This window comes from Melanotaenia boesemani, chromosome 11, assembly GCF_017639745.1.
Source record: "Melanotaenia boesemani isolate fMelBoe1 chromosome 11, fMelBoe1.pri, whole genome shotgun sequence".
In the NCBI taxonomy this organism is placed as follows: Eukaryota; Metazoa; Chordata; class Actinopteri; order Atheriniformes; family Melanotaeniidae; genus Melanotaenia; species Melanotaenia boesemani.
Genome location: NC_055692.1, coordinates 1,429,388 through 1,452,593, shown reverse-complemented (window position 1 = coordinate 1,452,593; position 23,206 = coordinate 1,429,388). Strand labels below are relative to the sequence as shown.

Below are 23,206 nucleotides of genomic sequence, written 5' to 3'. Positions count from 1 at the left end.
GAAGTTTGAGAAAGCCGCTTCTCCTTTAGTTTTTAACTTGGTATGGGCCCCATCAGCAGGTCCTGGTCACAGGACCTCAGGGGCCTGCAGGGAGACATGGCTTCAGTAGCCCTCTGATAGGCTGGTGCCTGTACGTGAAGCAATCTCCAGGTCAGTAGAATAATCTTAAATTTTACTCTGAAATAAACCGGAAGCTGGTGCAGCTGCATCCAGACCAACTTCTAACCGTTCTAGGAGGTTCTGCTAAGACGGGTGTATGGTTTACAGCAATGATCCAACCATGATGAAACAAAAGCCTGAATAATGATTCCCAGTTCAGGATGTGACACAGTGGAGCTCAGATGTGCATCCAGAATAAAAAACAAAGGTTCCTAACAGAGGAGTTAGCCACAGAGCCAGATGGTCCAAGTGCCTCCTTTTCCCCAGACAAATAAGATAATTATTTCAGATTTGTCTTGATTTAAATGAAGAAAACTGTCTTCCATCCACCCTTTAACAGAGTCCAGGCACTTTATCAGACAGAGACGTTTGGTTATTGTGCAGAGGGAGAGTCATGTCCTCAATCACCAAGCACAGACACAAAAAAGGGACAGCCTCCGGACTCGGCTGCAGAAATGCACATAAAACATGTCCCTTCAAACGAGTCCAGAACGCGGTTTTAAGGTCAGAAAGTTACGTAAGGCGTCTTTAACGTGCTTGGATGTCACTGGTCCCTGCAGTGTCCTGTTACACCTGCAGGAACTGGTTTAAACTATCCAAGAACAGCTCCAAGCTGAATAAAGTGCTTTTAGAAGAACGAATGGGACTAGATATCAGTTTAAACGAGGTTGTCTGAGGATTTCAGCCATCTGGGGAGAGACTACAGCAGGTTTCCTAGAAAGACCTGATTTCAGGATGATCATGTTTGCAGACCTGGACTTGTTTTGTGAAAAGAGTGAAAAAGTTTGTGTTGCTGTAAAGTTTCAGTGAGCATCCATGCAGCACTCTGAGGGTCTGGAAGCTTCTGGACTGACTGACCATGACTAGCTGAACAGGGTTGTGTGGCTCAAACCACACAAGCAGTTAACCAGCTTCTTGTAAAACCTTGCCTTCCAGGAGGTGCATACTACCTGATCTCCAGAAGTCTAGGACCGGAGTTTGGAGGATCTATCGGCCTCATCTTCGCCTTCGCTAACGCAGTCGCCGTGGCCATGTACGTCGTAGGCTTCGCTGAGACCGTGGTGGAGATGCTCAATGTAAGAAGTTTAGCTACAAGCCAGCTCTGTCGTCTGAGAATGAGCTTGAGACTGGCTTTAATGCGGCTGTTTGCTGGTAGGATGTTGATGCTCTGATGACCGATGAGCTGAACGACATTCGCATCGTTGGGACACTGACAGTCATCCTGCTGCTGGGAATCTCCGTGGCTGGGATGGAATGGGAGGCCAAGGTAGGACGAGCAGTTTTTTTCCTCTTCAGGTCACATACGGATGAAAAGTCTGGTTTGGGCCATTTTTGCCTTCAGTGTGAATGTCGGCTTATGGATGGATGTGATGGAAGGAGATTGTTAGATTAAGACACTCCTCAGTGTCAAATAAATAAATAAAGAAACCAGTAAAGGAAAACAAAAACAACCAGCAGTAGGACAAAGTAATCTGAGACGCTCAGAAAGGAGCAGGAAGAAGCTCATTTCCTCCGACATGAGAAATCTCAGGATTACTTTCTGGTTAGATTTGCTCCAGATCCGGATTACTGTTAACATAAATAAAGCCAACGTGTTTACCAGTACACATATATACAGTACATATACATGCAGGCATATAAGTAGTACGTGAAGCAGGATTTGGTCCTTCTTCTTCCTCCTCTTCCTCGTTTCTGATAACGCTTCATTCTTGAAGCTCTTTTGAAATGTGTTCATGCTCGATGTTTAAATCCTGACTGTTCCACAGCTTCCCTCCACAAACTGAGACACAAACCTTCCAGTCGTAGGACACGAAGACGCTGAAGGTTTCCGATCCCGAGCTCGTCTCTGGGACCAGCGCGCTCATGCAACGTGTGTGCTGTGTGAAAATGTTAAGATGTTAAGAAAAGTGGATCTGTATGATCTCAGTAAGCAGCGTTACGGATCTTTTTTACAGTGTAATGAAGATAATGAACATTTTCACCAGCCAGACCAGGATGTGGAGAGAGTTATGGTCCAGAATGTGTTTGGTTTTCTGGTGAAATGCTGTTCTGAACATGTTTAATTGGGGATTTTCAGATTATTTTGTAATCTCTAAACATAGTTTAAACACCATTTCTGTCCTTCCCCCATCAACACATATCTGCTTTCTCTTTTGCAGGTATCAGATAGTTTATCTTCGTCCAACTATTTTCTAATTTTCCATAATTCCAAAGTAACAAAACACATTAGAATCATCAGCAACGTTTCAACATATCAGATCCCTCAAAAATATCATTTATATGAATAATAAAGTGCTCTGGACCCAGTATTGAACCCTGAGGAACTCCACAAGCAATGACCAAACATGATGAGGTAAATTCTACTTCACAGCTGTTTCCTGTCACTTTTTTAAGTCTCTTCCTGGTTAGGCGTTAACGTAGAGAAGCAGCTGGCAGTTTGGATCATCCAACATCTGATGGGGACCAGGAATCTTACAAAACAAAGCCGTCATGTCGGGTGTTAGAGAACAATCACCAAGAATATCTTCCTGTCTCACGATTTCCTGTCCGGGATTTTCAGCAAACAGACAAACTTCCTGTAAAATATCTTCTGGTGAATCTGGTGAAATTTTAGCTTTAATTCAGCTTCAGCTGGATGAATCACCAAAAATCATCTTCATGAATAGTTGTTATTTTTTCTGTTTGAGCAAGTTTTTTCATGGTCCATGTCCTGCTTGTCTCGGTCCGTCAGGCTCAGATTGTCCTCCTGGTCATCCTGCTGGGAGCCATCGCCAACTACTTCATAGGAACCTTCATGCCAACTGAGAGCAAAGAGCCTAAAGGATTCTTCGGTTACAACAGTCAGTCTGAATTTTTGTGTTCTCCTGTTTGTTAAAAGAAAAAAATCTGTTGCATTAAAATCAGTAATTATTCCGACCGTCCTGGTTCTCCATCCCTGCAGCTGCCATCCTGGTGGAAAACTTCGGCCCAGACTTTAGAGATGAGGAGACCTTCTTCTCCGTGTTTGCCATCTTCTTTCCTGCAGCCACTGGGATCCTGGCTGGAGCCAACATCTCCGGTGACCTCACGGTGGGTTTGCTGGTCGCTCGTATGTGAACTGTAACGCTGAGGAAAATATCAACTCATGGCCATGCGTTACCAGCTGGGACAACAGGTTCATCTTTCAATAAAAAACGATGATCCTGTAGTCTGCCTGCACTACGGTGGCCCTGGGGGGACATAAGTCCAACTCAAAAACCCAACACATTATATTCTGAGATATATTTATCAGAATGATGCATCATAAATCACAACAGGACACGTCAGTAAGAGACACTTAGTCGGTGCTGCAGGACGGTTTGAAACGACATCAGTAGGCAAAGTGACGAGATGTTTACGGGATAAAATCCTGTGGCCACGCATTAGTAACGTGAACTAGTTCTTTTCATTTCACGGGCTCGTATGTTGTTAAAATCCTGAGGTCTCGATGCTCCCTCAGTTTCAGTCTTTTTATTCCTCTTTTGCTCAGTAAAAATGATTTTAGTACATTTTAACCGTGTATGGAAACGGTTTCATTCCATAATTTACTTTCTTGCTTTTTCATGATTCTTTTTATGCACTAATGAAAAACTTTAGCAAACATTAAAGTTGAACTCCACATCTGCAGGATCCTCAGTCTGCAATCCCTAAAGGAACGCTGCTGGCGATCCTCATCACAGGACTCACCTACGTGGCCGTGGCCATCTCCACAGGTTCATATCCACCAGTCTGGCCTCTAAATCTGAGACTTTTCTGCCATTATCTGATTCTAACATGATGGTTTTGGACCTCAGACTGATTTGTTGTTGTCCACAGGCGCCTGCATCGTCAGGGACGCGACCGGTGACCACAACGACACGGTGAGCGACACGGTGAACTGCACTGATGCCGCCTGCACGCTGGGCTACGATTTCTCTATCTGCAAGGAGGGAGGATGCCAGTACGGCCTGATGAACGATTTCCAGGTAACTCTGCAGCCAACAGGGAAGCTGCTGGAAAAACAGCATCAAAAAGAAGAAGAAAGAAAAATCAGCTCAGAGTGTTTGAGGGAAAAGCTGCGATGACCAATGAAGACATCTGACACCCCACACAGTGCCCAGTCCAGGCCTCCTACAACCTGAAACAGCTTCTGGGACAAACTGCTGGGATTAGCGTCTACGTTCCAAAGATGAGAACGATCCTCCAGGCTGTGGTAATACGCAGGACCGTCAGGGCCCATGAGGCTGCACATCTGTAGAAAATGGAGCGTCATGAAGAGATCCAAAGCTGCTCTACTGGACTGAGATCTGGTGGCTGTGGAGGCCGTTGGAGTCCAGTGAACTCATCGTCATGTTCTAGAAAGCAGGTGGAGATGATCTGAGCTTTGTGACATGGTGCATTATCCTTATATTCTGCGAACCGTGGTTGGAACCAGTGCTTATTTGACTTCCTGTTGCCTTGTTATCATCTCCAACCAGTCTGCCCATCAACCAGACGTCCTGCTCTGGATATTTTCTCTTCTTCAGACCATCTCTGGAAACACTGGAGATGGTTGTGGGTGAAAATCCCAGTAAATCCTCAGACCAGCAACCATGCCACATTCAAACTCTCTTAAATCCTCTTTTTTCCTCATCCTGAAGCTCAGTTTGAACTTCAGCAGGTCATCTTCACCACGTCTACATGCTGCCGTGTGATTGGCTGGTCGGATGTTTGTGTTAACAGGAAGTAGAACAGGTGGAGCTGTGAGTGTATTCACAGCATACTGAGAAAAATTAATTGAAAAGTGAATCTGGTATTTAACTGTAAACACTCAGAAAAGCTCAGGAATGTGTCTCACATAAAGACCAGCACGCTGGCAGAGTGACGCCATCCACACCCACAGCTATTGTTTCCTCTGAAAGCCAGACATGGTGGTGATGCCGTGTCAGGATGCAGCTCTGTCCCATTTCACGTCGTCACAGTTGCCCACAAATGCTGCAGTTTGAACCTGAATCAACCAGTTTCCTTCTTCCAGCAGCATGAACCTGTCAGAGTACTTACTCCTTACTAAGCAAATGTTTTAGCTCTGTTGTGGTTAACGCTCGTACGCATCATGTCAGACTGCTGCAGTGATGCTGCTTCTCTTTGTCTGAGACGGAGCTGTTCCCAAACAAAATGCAAAGAGCAGCAGAGATAATAGCTGCTGTTGTTTCCAGTCACAAGATCCTGCTGCTCAGATCTGAATGAGAGCATTGACGAGCACCCACCTACATGCACACACACACACACACACACAGCTTACTGACAATGATCACTCTGAAATGGTGCATGGTCTCATGCATCGCCACACAAACGGTCTCACACACACACGGTCTCATGCATCGCCACACACACGGTCTCACACACACACGGTCTCACACACACACGGTCTCATGCATCGCCACACACACGGTCTCACACACACACGGTCTCACACACACACAGTCTCATGCATCGCCACACAAACGGTCTCACACACACATGGTCTCACACACACACAGTCTCATGCATCGCCACACAAACGGTCTCACACACACATGGTCTCACACACACACGGTCTCATGCATCGCCACACACACGGTCTCACACACACACGGTCTCACACACACACAGTCTCATGCATTGCCACACAAACGGTCTCACACACACATGGTCTCACACACACACAGTCTCATGCATCGCCACACACACGGTCTCACACACACACGGTCTCACACACACACAGTCTCATGCATCGCCACACACACGGTCTCACACACACATGGTCTCACACACACACAGTCTCATGCATCGCCACACAAACGGTCTCACACACACATGGTCTCACACACACACGGTCTCATGCATCGCCACACACACGGTCTCACACACACACGGTCTCACACACACACAGTCTCATGCATTGCCACACACACGGTCTCACACACACATGGTCTCACACACACACAGTCTCATGCATCGCCACACAAACGGTCTCACACACACATGGTCTCACACACACACAGTCTCATGCATCGCCACACAAACGGTCTCACACACACATGGTCTCACACACACACGGTCTCATGCATCGCCACACACACGGTCTCACACACACACGGTCTCACACACACACGGTCTCACGCATCGCCACACACACGGTCTCACACACACACGGTCTCACACACACACGGTCTCACACACACACGGTCTCATGCATCGCCACACACACGGTCTCACACACACACGGTCTCACACACACACGGTCTCATGCATCGCCACACACACGGTCTCACACACACACGGTCTCACACACACACGGTCTCACACACACACGGTCTCATGCATCGCCACACACACGGTCTCACACACACACGGTCTCACACACACACGGTCTCATGCATCGCCACACACACGGTCTCACACACACACGGTCTCACACACACACGGTCTCATGCATCGCCACACACACGGTCTCACACACACACGGTCTCACACACACACTGTCTCATGCATCGCCACACACACGGTCTCACACACACACGGTCTCACACACACACGGTCTCATGCATTGCCACACACACGGTCTCACACACACACGGTCTCATGCATCGCCACACACACGGTCTCACACACACACGGTCTCATGCATCGCCACACACAGAAACAGCTGCTCTTGTTTTAATCTGCTCTGTAAAGACCTGAACCTCCTTTAAAGGAGCGAATATGTCCTCAGTGTTGGAAAGCAGAGCTGACACGTAGTTTCTGTCTTTAAACATCCAGCTTGTTCAGGAACCAGCTGAGCACCAGCTTCTCATGTCCAGAGGTGCAGATTTGATGCCCAAACTCAGAAAATCCCACAAAAGAGGTCTTCAGTTGTATGTCACACACCAGAGGTTTAAAAAAACTTCTGTATATTTTTTAACCCTCTATTTATCGTGTTGCATTCAGGAAACACCAGTTTTTCCTAAACGCATGTCTTTAAATGATGCAACACTTAAAAAAAAGGACGGAAGGACACGAAGTCACCAGTTTCTCCAGGTTTAACCAGCCTAAGTGCTGGACTGATGCAGAACTTTAAGAACGGACGGAAGACCACAGGGAACCAATGAAAATGCTTTAATTTGTCACATGACTCTCAGGAAGCCATATTGAAAAGGAAAAGGTCTAAAAACATCATTTCTGCCTTTTCTGTCTAGAAAAACATGTTCCCACTACAGGAGAGAAGCTTATTTCTGGCTAAATAATGGAAAGTGTTGTCCTGATGGACGCTGCGTGTGCTGCCTGAAGGCAACATACAACCATGACGGAACCAACACGGCTGCAGCTTTATTTAGTGTTGAAAAGCAGATCATTCAGCATTTAGTTCTGATCTTTATAATGGAACACAGATGGGTGTGGTGTTGGTGCAGTAGCGTCGGGTTCTGAAGTCGACTTTTACAGAGATTCTGTCGTATTTACTCAGAATTTCCATGTTTTGCTCCAGAATGAATTCAGCAGAAAAAGCAGCTTCATGGAGCTCCATCAGCTGAGCAGCAGCATGGCAGCGCATGTCAGGAAAGATCCAGAAAACCGGCAGAAACTTCCATTAAACCCATCAAACTCTGGAACCGGGCTCCACTTTCTAGTTTAGCAAATGTTGGAGTTTTGTTTTAATCGTAGTTTAATTAGAAAATGAAGCCTGGGCTCTTCTAGACGTTTATTTTCCACAACGTTGTCTCCACACATAAAAGCCTGTAAAAGACGTCCTTTTTTAATAATTTTACATTTAAATGGTTATTTGTTGAATTTGTTGGATATTTTACGTGTTTCTGAAATAAATGGTTTTTTTTTTTTCAGTCTTCTCTTGTTCACCATCATGGCGGAGTGTTGCCACGAACTTACACGAAAAAAATGTATTCGTTTCTTTACATTATGTCTATTTTAAGTTATAAAAACACGGAACTTTTTTTCCTGACAATAGAGAGTTAAGTCAGATCTACAGTCTAATCAAACTTCGAATTAAAGAAAAGCCTTCACCATCTCTAAAACTGGAGTGACTCTGTTCTTACTGCAGGTGATGAGTCTGGCTTCAGCCTTCGGACCTCTGATCACGGCCGGGATTTTCTCGGCTACTCTGTCCTCGGCTCTGGCTTCGCTGGTCAGCGCACCCAAAGTCTTCCAGGTCAGAAACCAGCTGAATTATTATAAGTGTGGATGTTAAACGCAGTTATTTTAGATTTAGTTTATGTCCTCTCATCTTGCACTACTTATACAGCAAAATGACAATAAAGCTTGATTTGATTTTGATTTGAACGCCACATGTAAATGTTGAATAATATGGGGCCAAACATGGAACCTTGGGGAACTCCACGTCATCTCTGAGTAAATTCATAGTTACCAGCTGATACGAAGTAGTTCTTGTCGCCCTAACCCTACTGCACTTATGTATTTTATCTGTACTTTACCTAAGTACATTACTTTAGACTTTTACTTTACTACATGTTACAGTAAATATCTCTACTCCACTACATCCCTACAATGTGTTACAGGATAGTCATATCTCTTGTCTTATATTGAATTATTATACGGTTTCTCAGAATTTAATATTATATTTAATATTTCTCGTGGCGGAAGCATAACGCACATATGTCAAACTGGTCCAGCAAAGGGCCGTGTGGCTGCAGGTTTTTGTTCCAACCAAGCAGCAGCACACCAGATTTGACTGATTCAATCAACTGATCTCAGTCTTCAGACAGCTGATTGGTCAAACTGTGTGCTCTTGGCTGGCTGGAACAAAAACCTGCAGCCACACGGCCCTTTGCTGGACCAGTTTGACATGCCTGGCATAACGGGTGTTGAAACCGGTGACGAATATTTACCCTATTGTCAGTTCATTGACCGACCTTTCAGGCTCACGTCCTGTTGTTTCCTCTCTTGGATCTTTAACGACCGGTGAGACTCCAGTCGCGAAGTGATGGGCGAACCTTTCCACCTCGATTCTTGTGGCGCGAGAATAAGCAATTTTACCCCTTTAGAATTCCTGATTATTATCGTCCGCTCATGCGGAGATAGACCTGAGGAGTTATTCTGGTAGATAAGCCAGCCTTTGGGTCTATGAGTATGAAGCTACCGTACTATCGTCCTAACAGGAAAACTACCTGGTATCGAAATAATAATCTAGCAAATTCTTATGTCTCTTCGGGCATTGGGGAATCTGGGGCTTACCTGCTCGTTGTGTTGTCCTCTCCTCTCCTCAGTGGATGTGGACAAATATAAGAGAAATAAGTTTGGTTGGGAAGTTAACCGAAGTTAACTATAACCCTTTTATTCAAGTTTTCTTTTATTAGTAAAATACAGAAAGAATAAAATAAAAAGAAAGAAAAAAGAATAAAATTCCCTTTTAGGGCTTCCCTTTCAGTGAGGGCTAAAAAGCAAAATAAAAGAAATAAGTATAAAGTAAAAGGTTTTCTCACAAGGAGTGCTTTCCGCTTTCGCAGTCTAAGTTTTCTTCAATAATAAGTAAATCTCCCTTGGCAAACGGGCAAAATCTATCCCAGTAAGAGGGATGAAGTTCTGTAAAAATCTAACTAAGTTTTCTCTAAGTCTCCGTAGAAAATCTGTAGAAGTCTCTGCAAAATCTCCGCAGCAGCTCTTCAAAATCTCCGTACAATTCTCTCTTTTCACAAAATCACCAGTATATATACAAAACTTAAAAACCATCCCATCTGGTACCTTCCCACTAGCAGAAAAAACACTCAAAACCAACCCACTCAGTAATTTTCCATCGACAGAAAACAACTTAGAACCAACCCACTTAGTATTTTTCCATCAGCAGAAAAGCATACGTGAGCATCCTACAAGTTGGTCCCTCCTTCTGGGTTGCATCAGGGCTGAAGGAAAGAAGACACTTTTCCCTGCCCCGTTATCTATCTATCCTTACAGTTTTTCACACAAAGGCTGCTTGTTAATATCTTCTGAGTTTGCTGGGAAATTCCGCTCTGCTTCGGAGCGAGCAGATAACAGGTTACTCCCTTCTGGGCCTCTTCTTCACCTCCTCTGCAGTGTAAAAACTCTGACTCTTATTTGTATCTTATTTGTGAATGCACTCTCTGTACGCTACAAAATAATATCACTAAGCTGTAGCTCTTATTAATCAAAATCCAAAACCTAATGAACATCACTAAATCTAAGGATAATACTGTAAATAAGCAAGCAAACAGGAATATATGAAATGTGAATAGGTAATACATCAAACATAGAAAACATAACTGAGTATTAATCAGGCAGTCCATAAACTCAGTCTTTTGATTAAAAACATCATCTCACATCATGTGTGCCATAACAGTCATAGATTCAAACTTTAATAAAACTTCTCTCCCTCCTTCACTCACTGAGAGCAGAAAAGCGGGGGTTTCCAGCAGGTGTTATCTGTCGAGATAAGGGCCTCTGCTCCCTGTCCGTTGCCTTAGCAACGGCTCTCTGGCCTAGAGCAGTGTTCACGCCACCATTGAAGAGCGCGGCCTTCACACCCTCCTTGGCGGGATACGCTGCTCCTCATAGACGATGATTCACACACACACATGTCAGAACCCTCTCCCCGTACTTCAGCCCACAGGAAATTCCTCTGCTGGTTATTGGGGAGACGATGCCACACAGTTACCGCAACTCTCGTCTTTGTTCCTCCAAGCTCTTCTTGTGCGATCCCTTTGTCTTCGGCGTAATGCATCTGCAGGACACTATTTGATTTCAACTTGTCCAGGACGTCAGGGGGGAGATCTTCACAGTGTCTCCCTGGGTGGCCTGGCTTCATCATTACAATCTCTTCCCAGATTTCTGGGTTTCCCAGGTGGTTCTTGTTGACCTTTATCATTCGTCCCGCCACCTTAACGAAGAACTGTACAGAGCCCTTCCTTTCCGATACATCAGGTTTTGTTTCTCTCTCCTTGGGACGTTCAGGGCTTAGATTCCTTCTGCGCTTCTTCCGTCTTGGCTTTGCCAGGGGTTCCTCTCTTTCGTCGATTTTCTCCTGCTCCCGTCCTTCCGCTAGTACAGCGGCTGCTTCCATCACCTTTTCTCCTTCATCGGCCTTTTTCATCAACATTGCGATGATTTCTTCTTGTCTGTAGTTGTCTTTAATTTGTCCTTCCAACTTTTCCAAGGAAGGTTTGTTGTCCAGCATTTCACCCGCCATGACGAGCAGTTGATCTTCTCCAGGACCTTCCGGAGGGAAGAGGTCCAAGGCATCTCCCAAATTGGGTGTTTTGAGCTGTAACTGCTCTAATTCTTGAAACAGCGATTCCATCTCAGAGAGAACTCCTCTCTGGTCTGCACCCTCCACTCGCCGAGCGTGTCTTTGTTCATCTTTCTCCTTGACCTCCTTCTCCCTTTCGGGCTGGCGTTTCTTGGCTGCCTCTGCATAGGATAGTCGTTTGGCACACCCTTGGCTTTGGCTATCTCCTCTATCTCCTTCTGCACTCTGCAACGAAGGCATTCAGATCTGAATTGCATGCATGCACATACCAGTATGGTTTTATAACGATCCCAGAATATCTGGTCTGTCTCTGTAGTTGGTATTAAGGTCTCACTTCCCAGGAAAGTCGAGAGAGTAACTTTGTTTCCGTTTAGCAGCATCACTTTCTCTGGTTCCCCGTTTGGGGCTGTGGATCTTCTCTCTGCTTCCTATCATAAAAGTACAATATCCCATGACAGGGAAAATGGCTGAGTTAATGTAAGTAATTGCGACAGTATCCGCATAACTAACTTTTAATATAATAACTGATCCAGTTGATCGAATACTCATGCTAACAAGAGGATAAGTTCTAAAATTGAGAGTTGCATTCACTAATCCTAACAGGGCTTATAACTGTATTAGTTCTTAGCATAGCTGTTCCTCCGTCTCACAAGAGGATAAAATTTATAATACATGAAGGCCTACTGGTCCCCAAGCAGGGTTCTCCTAGCTCGGCACAGAAGCCAATATATGCCTGTTCTTTGCTATCGCTAAGCCTGTCTCCTGACCCTTCATAAATAATAAAATTATATTACCGTGGTAACTATTGGTGAGGTCCCTTCAGGGTTGTGAGTCGTGGCCTTCCCTTCATCAGGGCTGCTTTCGTTGTCTGAGCTGTTCATCCTGTCCTATCTTTCTCGTCCGGGTCTCCAATCTGATCTCTACCTCTAGTAACCTTCTATTATATCCTATTCGCCCCTCCCCTAAATCCAGCTCCGCCCTCAGGGGCGTGGTCTCCCCTTCTCCGTCTTAACAGAGGCATCAGGGGGCGGGCCATTTTATCACGTAGGTTTTCACACTCCAGGGCGTCTCCCTCCTCGGGTGTTTCAAACAAGGGCCGTTTATACGTCTCCAACCTCCTCTTAAGGTAGTACAAGAAAACCTTGCTGACTATGAGGGCCCCTGCTAGTGCTACCAGGAAGCAGGTGGCGTATATGAGATAAGGTTTGAGGACAGTGAATAGCGGCTCCAATACTGAGTCGTTTACTGCAGTTGCTGCTGTTGTCACAACTGTTTTTACTGCATCCTTTGCTACTTTCCCCAGTTCCTGCAACCCTATTTTGGCTCCTTCACCCACCACCTTAAATAGATCCCCCCATGTAACTTTCGCGGACTCGCCCCACTTGCCAAATTTTATGGGAAAACACCTTCCCTCCTTCACTACATGAGTCCATCTCCAAGAAGGGCGAAGTTCGTCCTCCTTGATCTCATTGGGGGTCCAATGTTTGAATTGGCTGAATCTCAGAACACTAGTGTATCCTTCGAATATGTGTTCTGTCCGATACAGGAAACTTATCACGAGCATTATTGTATTCTGGGCATGGCAATAGGTTGTGGCCAGGCCCAGGAGGTTTCCTATATTAAAATCTGTTATCCCAAAGCTGGGCCAATCATCATCACAAACCATGTTCTGTTCATGACTCTGCTTGCCCTCAACATCTGGTATGGCGATACCCCTTCGTACCGTCATGAGTTGCTGATAAAAATTAGTACACGCCCTCCCCATTATCGTTGGGGGATCTATTCCATTCCTCATGGAGTACTTTCGAGTATTTGCTTCTACCACATACTTATTACCGTCATCATCCTGCCTTATCCACCTCTGGGACAATTGATATTGTTGAAAGTATGCCCCATCTCTCACAGCCCTCTTCGCTGCATAATCAGTGTCATACCTATACTTGCTATAGCCTCGTTTCCTAGTGTAATATCCAAACTTTACTTGATTTTTCCGGGTATACTCTGTCATCTTGTGTGCTGTTGCTGGGTACGCACTTGAATATCTTGCCATTCTAACCAGGGTATATTTAGTGTAGCTCTTCTCTGTGCGTGTAATTATTCTGGGCCAGGTCAAGTTAAAGTTTTCTGATAACTCGGGGTCATGAGAGTTTGCCATCATGGACATTACTTGTCCCCACCAATGGTTTCTCATTATCCCTTCCAAATCCTCATTCCCAGTGAGGAGTTGGTTCCTACAGTTAGCAAGCTGTATCCTCCCTTCTTGGGAAATTCCTGGTACTACCACGTATCTACTCTCGTCTGAATACAGGCGTCTGGCGTCAAAATAGGGTGTATTATAGAAGTATGAGTACATTCCTCCCACGGTCTCTTGGAAGGTCCCTAAGTGGGTTCTATTCCACCTCCCCCCTTCATTGTCGGATTTATTGTAAATTCTCAGCTTCGAGAAATCCTGGGTGGTGCTCAGTAGGGCGCTTTCAATACATTTCACCATAAGTGTTTCGAAGGACGGGTAATTGTTATCCATCCATTCGCTAACCCTTGGGTGTTTAAAGTTAGGAACTTTCATTCTCCATTCCCATTTTCCATTGTTTGGATGCATATAGTATCCCGGGAAGGGCCAATGCATCCCATTTGGATGGGTTCTGTTATTTTCATTTTTTGATAACCACGGGGATGTGGTTACAAACAAGGTCCAGTTAAAGTATTCTCCAATTTCTTGGTCTTCTAGGGCACAGAATGCACATCTGTCACTTACTGCTCTTCTGGCCCTCTGTCTCTTAACCATGGCTTCTGAGTTCTTTGCATACTCTGATTCGATCATTCGATTCATTAGTTCTTTTACTCCAAGAAATGTGGTGGCTTCTTTTCTGGTCATCCCCTGTTTCGGTTCCCATGATTCAACCGATTCTATTACCAGGGGTTCCATTAAACAGAGGGTACGATTTGCTCCCTTCTCTGGATTGCAGGTGCAATTCTTTACTTGGAAATGTCCCAGACCAAACGCTCCCAGAAGGGGCTCTTGTGGTGATATCTTCCTGCCATGGTTTGACAGGTTATGGTTTCCTGCGTCTCATTGATCAGCCGTATTATCACTTTTACCCTGAAGGATTGATCTGGAACAGTGTTTACAGCTTTCACCACCGTCCCATTCAGGTGTGTTGTGGTGTTTGTCCCTGGTCCCTTGAGTGGGGAGATGTGTATCATCAACTGTTCCCAAGTCCAGGATGCACTGGATTCAGGTTTAAGCTGCCAGTTGTCTGTGTTAACACAGTTAATTTCTGTGCTATCCTTGCACCTAATTCCCGGCATGACAGGGTCAAACCAGTTTTCCCAGATGGTTCTGTTAATACCAGAGCTATTGCTCAGGCCGTCAGTCCTTGGGATCTCTAACTCTGTGAACTCCCAGTACATGGGGTGACCTTCGTTGACTGTGACCTGCTTCTCATATTCGAGAATAAGTATGCGGCTATTTAATACCACAGTGGTGTATGCTGCTATTGTAATGGCCAGTGCGAGGATTATTCCTGTCCTCAGCCATCGTCTACACCTGTCCCTTCTACTCTCCCTTTCCCTTTTGTAGGGTTTGGCGGAGGTTTCCCCTCAATCGGGTCTCTCAGGGTAGGTCATCTCCCTAAAAGGGGATAGGAGAACTTTCTTTTAGTTATTGGTTGAAGGTCAGGGGAGCGCGTCCCTGCTTCATAAAACACTATATGCCGAAGGCCACCACCTGTCCTTTTTCATTCACATATCTTGTTTTCTCTATTTGGAGAGATCCTGGCATCCCATTCGTGCATTTTACACTGGCTTCACAGCTGTTATCTGATATTTCATTTCTTTCTCAGTGCTTTTCAGGTTCCTGGTCGTAACCCAGTCCCCTTTGGAACGGGGGCCATTGATATCTCCTCTGTCTTTCCCTTTTCTTTCTTATTCCACCATTTAAATCTTCCCCTATTCAGTTGTTTATTAATCAGATTTCCTAGACCCACGGTCTGATACCCTTTCACTCCCCATCCGTTTTTGCTATGACGGGTTTCCGGGTATGATTCCTGTATTATGTTCCTAATTTCCTGACCAGTAGGTCAAGACCGGAAGCGATATGTCATGGTGGAAACATTGTCTCACAATTGGTTGCAGGCTGCCTTTGGGCACAGCAAATTATCCCATAAGTGGTCCGAGCACAACACTGGTGGGGATCATGTCCTCCGTGGTCCAGTCGGCAGACATTGTATCGACACATTTTGGTGGTCATACACTTCTGACAAAAGGTCAGCTTAGCGCCTTCCAGCCAGTTCTACTCCACTTGGGATGCTCTGTTTGGAGTTAGATTACGAGGTCTGTTTTTCTCTCGGACCCTTCCCAGATTGGGTCAAAGCACTCTTATTTTACATATAGCACAACACCCTGGTTTATATTCTTCCCATTCTAGGAATCCTCTTGTTTCTCCCCCAGGGGGGCTAGTTCCCAAGTAGGTACCCTTGGTGGTACTAGAGAGGCACAACTGACCCCTACTTAGGGCGTTTTTGGTGGGTGTTGGGTTTTCTGAATCCATTATCCTTGTAGTTGATTTTCCCTCGGTCTCTTTCTGCTCTCCCGGGTTTTACGCCTGTAAGGACAGAAAGGGACCTTAGGTTCTTATACCAGCAGGGTTAACTGTTTCCTTTAATCTCCCTTTTTGGGCAGTAAACCCTGGTGGCTTATACAATATCTGGAGAGACCTCGAGGGGGGCCTCTTTGTTTTTCATATATACATATACCCCGAAGGCCACAATTTCTAAAGCCTCATTTAGGTATAGCATTCTACTATATACATCCCTCCTTTTCCTGTAGCTGTCTCTACCATTATGGTTTCCTAGCCTTATGTGGACTGTCAGTGAACCTTGCGGTGTCGGGCGTAGTCATCCAGTCCCTCATGTACTTTGCAATCGGGCCTGTCTCATATATGGCTCCCCTCTTGGCTTTCTTAGGGGTGATGTCTCTCCCTCTCAGGATTTAGTCTCTATAACTTCACCCCAAGGTGGTTAGGTGGAAGCCTCCGAAAACCCCACCCTTGCTTGGCTTTAATCAGTTCTGGGTAGGCTTGCCGGATCATGCGTCCGATTTCGTGTCTCTGCCAGGTCCGTCCAGAACGGTAAATAGGCTTGTGACCTGACGATTTATCATTGTCACTGTTCCCCTGCTGCAGTTCAGGGACTCCGTAGATTCCCCTCTCACAACATTGATAGGGACTTCGGTTCCATGGTCAAGCCTACATATGTTGTATCTGAGGCTTATAGGAATGCATTTTTCACAAAAAGTTATCTTAAAAGCTTCTGCCAATTCTATTCCCTTTCGAGGGGCGTGGGACTAGGACTTAATCCTGGGGGTCGATATTTCCTAAGGCCTTCCCAGCGCTTAGAGAAACACTTTGGTATCACAAAGTGCACAATGCCCCGGGATATAGGCCTTCCATTCCAGGAATCCCTGGGTATCCCATCCGGGATACGAGACCCCCAAGTAGGTGCCCCTATCCCCGCCCGAGAGACATTAGCTGACCTCGAGCTAGCATACTTTTAGCAGGACCGCTGGTCGGTTGTGAGCCGACCAGGGGCCCGACCCTCCTCGGTTGTGAGCCGACCTCGGGTCAAACCCTCCTCGGTTGTGAGCCGACCTCTGGTTTTGCTTGCTTGGCTGTCGTCAGACTTAGCGGGGTTGCTTTTTCGTTCCCCTGAGCCGTGGCACTGGTGAATCTGATTTGGTGAGCTATTATCCCGTTCTCTAGTCAGACTAAGTTCCCTTTTACCGCTTCGACGACGAACGTGCCTTGTAGGTTAGTTTTGACGTATCCTCCTCTGTTTCTTTGGGCCTCTTTTTAACCAAACCTTGTCTCCCGGTTTAAATGGTTTTAGCCCTGCGGAGACAGAGAGGACGTCCTTACTCTTTGTAGTTCTTTATGTGTGGCATCGATAAATAACGGTTTAGTTTTCACTAGTCCGATCGGGCCATCCCAGTCTTTCTTTAGGGATGTTTTGTGATATACTCCTTTGCCGTTCGGATTGCCCTTTCAGCTATCCCTTTTGTATTGCTCTGGTATGGGATACTGAATACGGGTTGTATTCCTAGGCTTTCGAGTATAGTTTCATTACTTTATCATTTTTAAAATGCGTGCCATTGTCCATCCTGATTGATTTTGCTGTTATTCTGCTAGAGAAAAATCTAGCTATTGCTGTACTGATTGTGTTGCCTGTGGACGTCCTGAGGGGAAACACTTCTGTGTCTTCTCCTGCATTATCTGCTATCAGGAGAAATTGGCCGTGGCCTTTCCCTCCTTTTTCCATCAGTACAGCTACATCAGCTGAATAGTGTTCTCCCCAAGCTTCTGTAGCTATGGGTTGTGGTTTATGGGAGGTTTTTTGTGCCCTCCCTTTTCAGCACATTCTGCACAAGCTTTCTTCATCTCTGAAAACTTCTCCCTGAAGCCTTTTATTATTAATTTGCTCTCTTTAAGGATGGCTTCCATCCTCTTAGTACTAATATGCCCAGTGTTGTCATGAATCTGTTTTATTATCTCTGTCGCCTCTCCCTCAGGACATATATACCGTCCGTCGGGTGACAGCCAAGATTTTGGTAGGATGAGTAGTTTGTTGAGTAGCAGACCTCTGGCTTGAGCCAGTTCATCTGCCCTCCTATTCCCTTCAAATCAGGACCTTGATTTCTTGTGTGACCTATTCACATGTCTCACAAGCACAGTTCTCCCTTGTTTTAGGTTTGCCTATTATAGTCCAAGACTTTTATGCTCTAAGGGTCTCCCCTTATTGTCTGTGAAACCAGTTGCTGCCCAGAATTCCCAAATCCTCTGTGAGGCCTCTATACCACATAGTGTGAGTCAGTTACAATCCGTACCACTTTGTATTTTCTTTTGTCTGCATCTGCGAGGGCTTCGAGTACTGCTGTAACTTCTGCCACTTGTGCAGTCCCGTATACAAATCCACTCCATTCCTTTGTTGGGATTGGCTAGGCTGAGCTACTACGGCCATTTGGCTCGTATCTCACTGTTTCTTTTGGATCCGTCAGTGTAATACGTACACTGCGGTCTTAGTTCTGTTGTTTCTTTTTCTTTTTCTTTCCTCCTGAGAGGTTTTTCTCCCCTGAACGAAAAGTTCTGGTCTTCTAGCATCATCTGCCATTTTCCCCATCTGCTTCCAAGTGCTTTGCTCCCTTCAACCGTATTTTTCCCTGCTTCCCTCAAGAGGAGATTTTCTGTTTTTACCAATACTGGTTTTCCTTGAGCTAGGTTTCTAATTCCAGATACCTTTTGAACAACAAGCACAAGGTCTTCTCCGTATCCGGATATTTCCTCTCAGTTGGCGAGAAGCTATAGTTTTTTACTATAGAAGGGGGCTTTGTCTCCTTTCATTGAAGGCTTGGACTGTCCCTCCTAGTTCTCCCACATAGGTGGCTACTTCAATCCCTTTATTGGGGTCTCTGTTGGTTAGAGTCACTCGGGCACCTTTAGCCCACTCCATCATTGTCCAAAGAGGAGCTTTTCCCCTTGGGTTAATTCCCTATCATGGGTTGTGATTTTTCCATTCTTTTCTCTTTTCCTAAATCCCCTTTTTATCTTATGAAGGGGTCCACTGTATTGGAAATACCCTGGTAGGTGACGAGATATGTACTCAATCTTCCCTAGAATCCCCTCCAGTTCCTTTGACTGTCTTCGGGGTCCCTATTCCCCTCCAGGGTTTGGTCCAAGACCCCTCTACCTTGTTCGGTAAATGAAAATCCCAAGTAGGTGCAGGAGTCGGTTGCTATTTCACACTTCTTCAGGCCTACTTTAAACCCAGCACTTTTTCAGCTTTCCCCAACACTCTCTCGAGCGTGTCCAGGTGTTCTTCCTCATCATCATGAGAGAAGTATACATCGTCAATATATACCATTACAGGTTCTCCCTCAAGTACGGTTTCTATAGCACTTTGGAAGACATTGGGTGCGTTACAGTAACCTTGGGGCATCCGTTTCCATAGATATGCTTCTCTTCCTATCTGGAAGCATGTTTTCAGGCTACTGTCCTCATCCAACGGGATACTCCAGAACCCGTTAGCTAAGTCGAGGGTAGTTTTGAATTTCAGGAGCGGCGCTTCATGAAGAGTTCTGTTTGGGTCAATTATCTGTCTACTGTCTTTCTCAGTTCTCCTATTTAATTCCCTTAAGTTATGTACCATTCGGTGTGTTTTATCTGGTTTCGGGACAGCTTGGATAGGCAACAGACATGGGGGGTTTTCTATTTTTTCAACCACATCAAGGCTCTCCAACTCTTTTAAGGTTGTCATTATTTCTTCTCTCCCATTTTAATGGGTACTGTCTTTCTTTTGGGGGCATACTGGCGGGTATGTGGTGAACAAAATCTTTTGCAAACCCTACATCATTTTTGAACCGAGCATATTCACCCTTTTCTAGGATTGATAGCAATCGTTCTTTGTCTGTGACTGTGCTTTTGTCTATGATACGCTCGATTTGCTCTGTGATATCTACTTCCTTCATATAGGCTCCTCCGGCCGAATAGCCGGTGGGAAGAGCTCTACTGAGGTCAGTTATTCCTAGCATTTTCCTGTCTCCTTTAATGTATTTTAATCCTTCCGCTGTTTCGTGTATAGGTACGATTTTGGTTTCGCCGTCCGCAAACGTTACCGGTTTATTCTGTTTCGGGGGGTTAGGAGGTTCATGATCGAGAGTGGTCATGTCTGCTCCCGTATCTATAGTAAATTCTTCTATTTTTCCATCTACCACAGCTCTGGCCTTCAGCCAGGGTCCTTTTTGGTATGCTACTTCATTTAACTTCGTGAGGACTGAGGAGGGGGCCTCTTTTGGTAGTTGTATTTCTTGTCCCAGGCATCTCTTTTCACTAAGAACTCATCCTTTGCTGTTCTGTCCATTTTGGTCCACTGGTCGTTGCTGACCCGCGGGCGGGGATCGTTCCCTTTCGGGTTCCACCAGGGATTGGCAGTTCCCTGGCTGGATTGTTGAGGAGTTTGTTTTGGCTGTGTGCGCAATTCTGCTTCCCGATTGTACGGGGGTCTGTTTTGCTGGAGGGGGGCTGAGTTCGGCCGATCTGGCCTGGGCCTGTCCCTTTGTTCGGGCCTCCTGTCGGGCTTGCCTCCCGACCCTGTATTTCCGTTTTTTGAACGGAGGAGCAGTGATTGACGATCATATACGTCCAGCTCTAATTGCTTATCGTTGGAGGATAATAGGGCCCATTTAGCCGCTAACATGTGTCCCCCAGGGACGCTTAATAGCAACCTTTCTCTATGCAGGTCGCCTCCTCCCGCAAGGGTAAGGGAGCGCATGGCTACATTCAGGCTGATTACCCCGTCCCTAACCTGTTCAGCTAGCCGCTGTTTCTTTTCTTCCAGGTCATCAGACCCTGGTGTCCTGACCTTATTCCTCAGCAGGTCTGAGGGTCGGCAGCCGGCGGGAAGGTTAATCCCCCTAGATCCTCTTAGGAACAAGGTGAACGACGGATCGTCCAGCTGTTCTGCCTCGAGGCCCATTTCTACACAGCGCTGGAGTAGCTGTGTATCGCTCTCCCCCCGGGATTTCTCCTTGGGATGATTTCATTATAATTTAGCGTGAGGGGGAGTGATGAGGGGATTCGGTCTTCTGGTTCGGGTGTCCTTTGAGCAGGTTCTAACGCTGTATCCCAGGCAGACCTAGCCGCCGGGCGTCCTCTTACAGAGGTCTCAAATGTTTCATTTCCAGGGCTGCCTGCCCCGGCTTCCCTTGGGGTTGAAAACCTTATGGGTGACGGCTCTGAGTGTACGGGGGGCTCTTGTCTCAGGAGAGTTCTGGCTCGCTCATGGTGTCTTTCCACTGAGCGATCCCTCCTTTTTACTTCTCCCCGCAGCCAGTCATACCCCGCTGCGAGGTACGCTTGCTTAAAGGGGGCACCTATTTCCTCCATAGCGTATACCTCCCGACTGGTCTTCATCTTGGGGACCAGTGGGGCCCCTATTTCATCATAATCATACCACTCTGGTAGTGCAAGTCTTTCTGTTGGGTTGTACTCATCCCCTCTCCATAGGGGGTTAAAATATGTGTTTCCTTCCCCAAATACAACCGGCTCCTCCACTGGGTGCCTGAGTGGGTCGTATTCAGGTACAGGTATCGGGCGGGCCCGTCGTACATCCCCTCGCCTCAGGAGAGGTTCTCCCGTTTTACGGGTCAATCCCAGGGGTGAGAGACACTGCCTGGGCGCGCTTCTCTGCCTAACGGACACCGAGTTCACCGGTGGGTCTGTGAACCGGAGCCTTCTGGTTGGGGTGTTGCTCCGTATGATGCTCCCTCTTGGGGCGCTTCCTCTCCCTGAACGCTCAGGGGAGGGATGAGGAGTCGGCTCTCGTCTAGATGATCCGGTATGAGACCGGTTTGGATGTCGGCGACTGGCCGCCGGTGATGCAGGTGTAAAAGGAGCTGGGGGGTTTGGTTCATCCTCACTGTCCGATTCCTCGGATTCGTCCTCATGCATAGCTTGCTGCACTGCATACATGTCAGCCTGCTTATGTACGAGGATTGTTACCCTAGCTCTGGGGGGCAGAGAGTCCCATGGGAAGGTGCGAGCTATTATTAGCCCTATCTCCCTTGAGGGCAGCTGTCCACAGCGATGTCCCTGGTAGTGGGCCCGGATTACCAAGGAGGGGTGTGGCTCCCCCTCCAGGTCTTGTATTTCGTTTGCTACGGCTCGTGCAATATCTGTTATTGCGGTTTCCCTGTGGGGCCTTATGACCGCAGTTCGTACAGCGTGATATTTTACAGCGAGATTGCCTAATGTTGTGTGGCGTACTAGGTGTTCATTGTTCCCCTCTTGGGGCTTAAAGTTTCTGAGGTTCCTTCTCCCCACGGCTCTTCTCACCTCAGCCCATCCTTTTGGCTCATCATCCCATCGCTCCGTCTCACTCCTGAATAGGAGGAGCCGGTGGGCTGCAATACCTTCCCCATCTATGGGGGCTACTGCTACAGTTACTGGTCCCGGCTCCCTGGAGCCCCCTCCCCCTGCTCCTTCCTGCGCATCATTATTGATGGCTCGGAAGGGCTGGGGGATGCCTGGGGGTTCGGGTTCTGGGTCTCCCGGTAAGGGAATTAACTCCGGGGGTGGAGGTGGAAAATCAGGTGGAGGAGGGGGTTTAGGCTACTCCCCGGGTGTTCTAGTCCCTGTATGGGATTCCCTCTCTCTTCCTGTGGAAGATCCGGGTATAACCTGTTTCTCCCCGGGTGATCGGGGTTTTCTGGAGGAGGTCTAGTGTTTTCTCTCCCTCCCATTTCCCTGCTTAGCAGCGGGATTAGGGTCTGGAGTCGCTGAAACTGCTGATCTGAATTAGTTACTATATACACTCTTCTCCCTTCCATCACCTCCATGAGGATCCGGAGGCTCAGTTCTTCGTTCATTCTCCACTCTCCTACTCCCAATAAAGGGAACAGGAGTGGGGCGGTTGGGATTACCAAGGCCGCTACGGCCCGGTAGGCTTCTCTTAAGTATCGTTCCTCACTTTCCCGGTTATCCGGGGGTTCCCATGCGAGCATTACTATTCCTCTAAATTCCCCTAATGAATGTAGGGGCACATAATGGGCTGTGTTCCTTGGTAGGGGAAGCTGTGCCTGATACCTTTCTCGGTGCTCTCCCACTTCTCTGGAGAACCTTCTAAGCAGGGCCGCTGCGGTGCCTGCTCCATGATTTAACCCTGTGTTACAGGAATTGACAATGACCGCTCCCGAAATAGGGGGTTTTGAGATTCTCGAGATTTCCCAGCAAAAGGTGAACCGGTCCGGAGCACTCTGCGCGCTCTGCCCGGC

General features: G+C 46.6%; 1 protein-coding gene across 1 annotated transcript in view; it reads left to right on the top strand.

Annotated features, from left to right (window-relative positions):
- LOC121649097 (solute carrier family 12 member 2-like) overlaps nt 1-23,206 on the top strand; it is a 58,710-nt gene that overhangs the window by 5,766 nt on the left and 29,738 nt on the right. Inside the window, exons 5-11 of the mRNA XM_041999651.1 lie at nt 1,096-1,235; nt 1,316-1,426; nt 2,891-2,999; nt 3,101-3,228; nt 3,806-3,890; nt 3,994-4,142; nt 8,210-8,317. Of these exons, the coding sequence (XP_041855585.1) occupies nt 1,096-1,235; nt 1,316-1,426; nt 2,891-2,999; nt 3,101-3,228; nt 3,806-3,890; nt 3,994-4,142; nt 8,210-8,317 (830 nt within the window). The remainder of the gene's footprint in view (nt 1-1,095; nt 1,236-1,315; nt 1,427-2,890; nt 3,000-3,100; nt 3,229-3,805; nt 3,891-3,993; nt 4,143-8,209; nt 8,318-23,206) is intronic.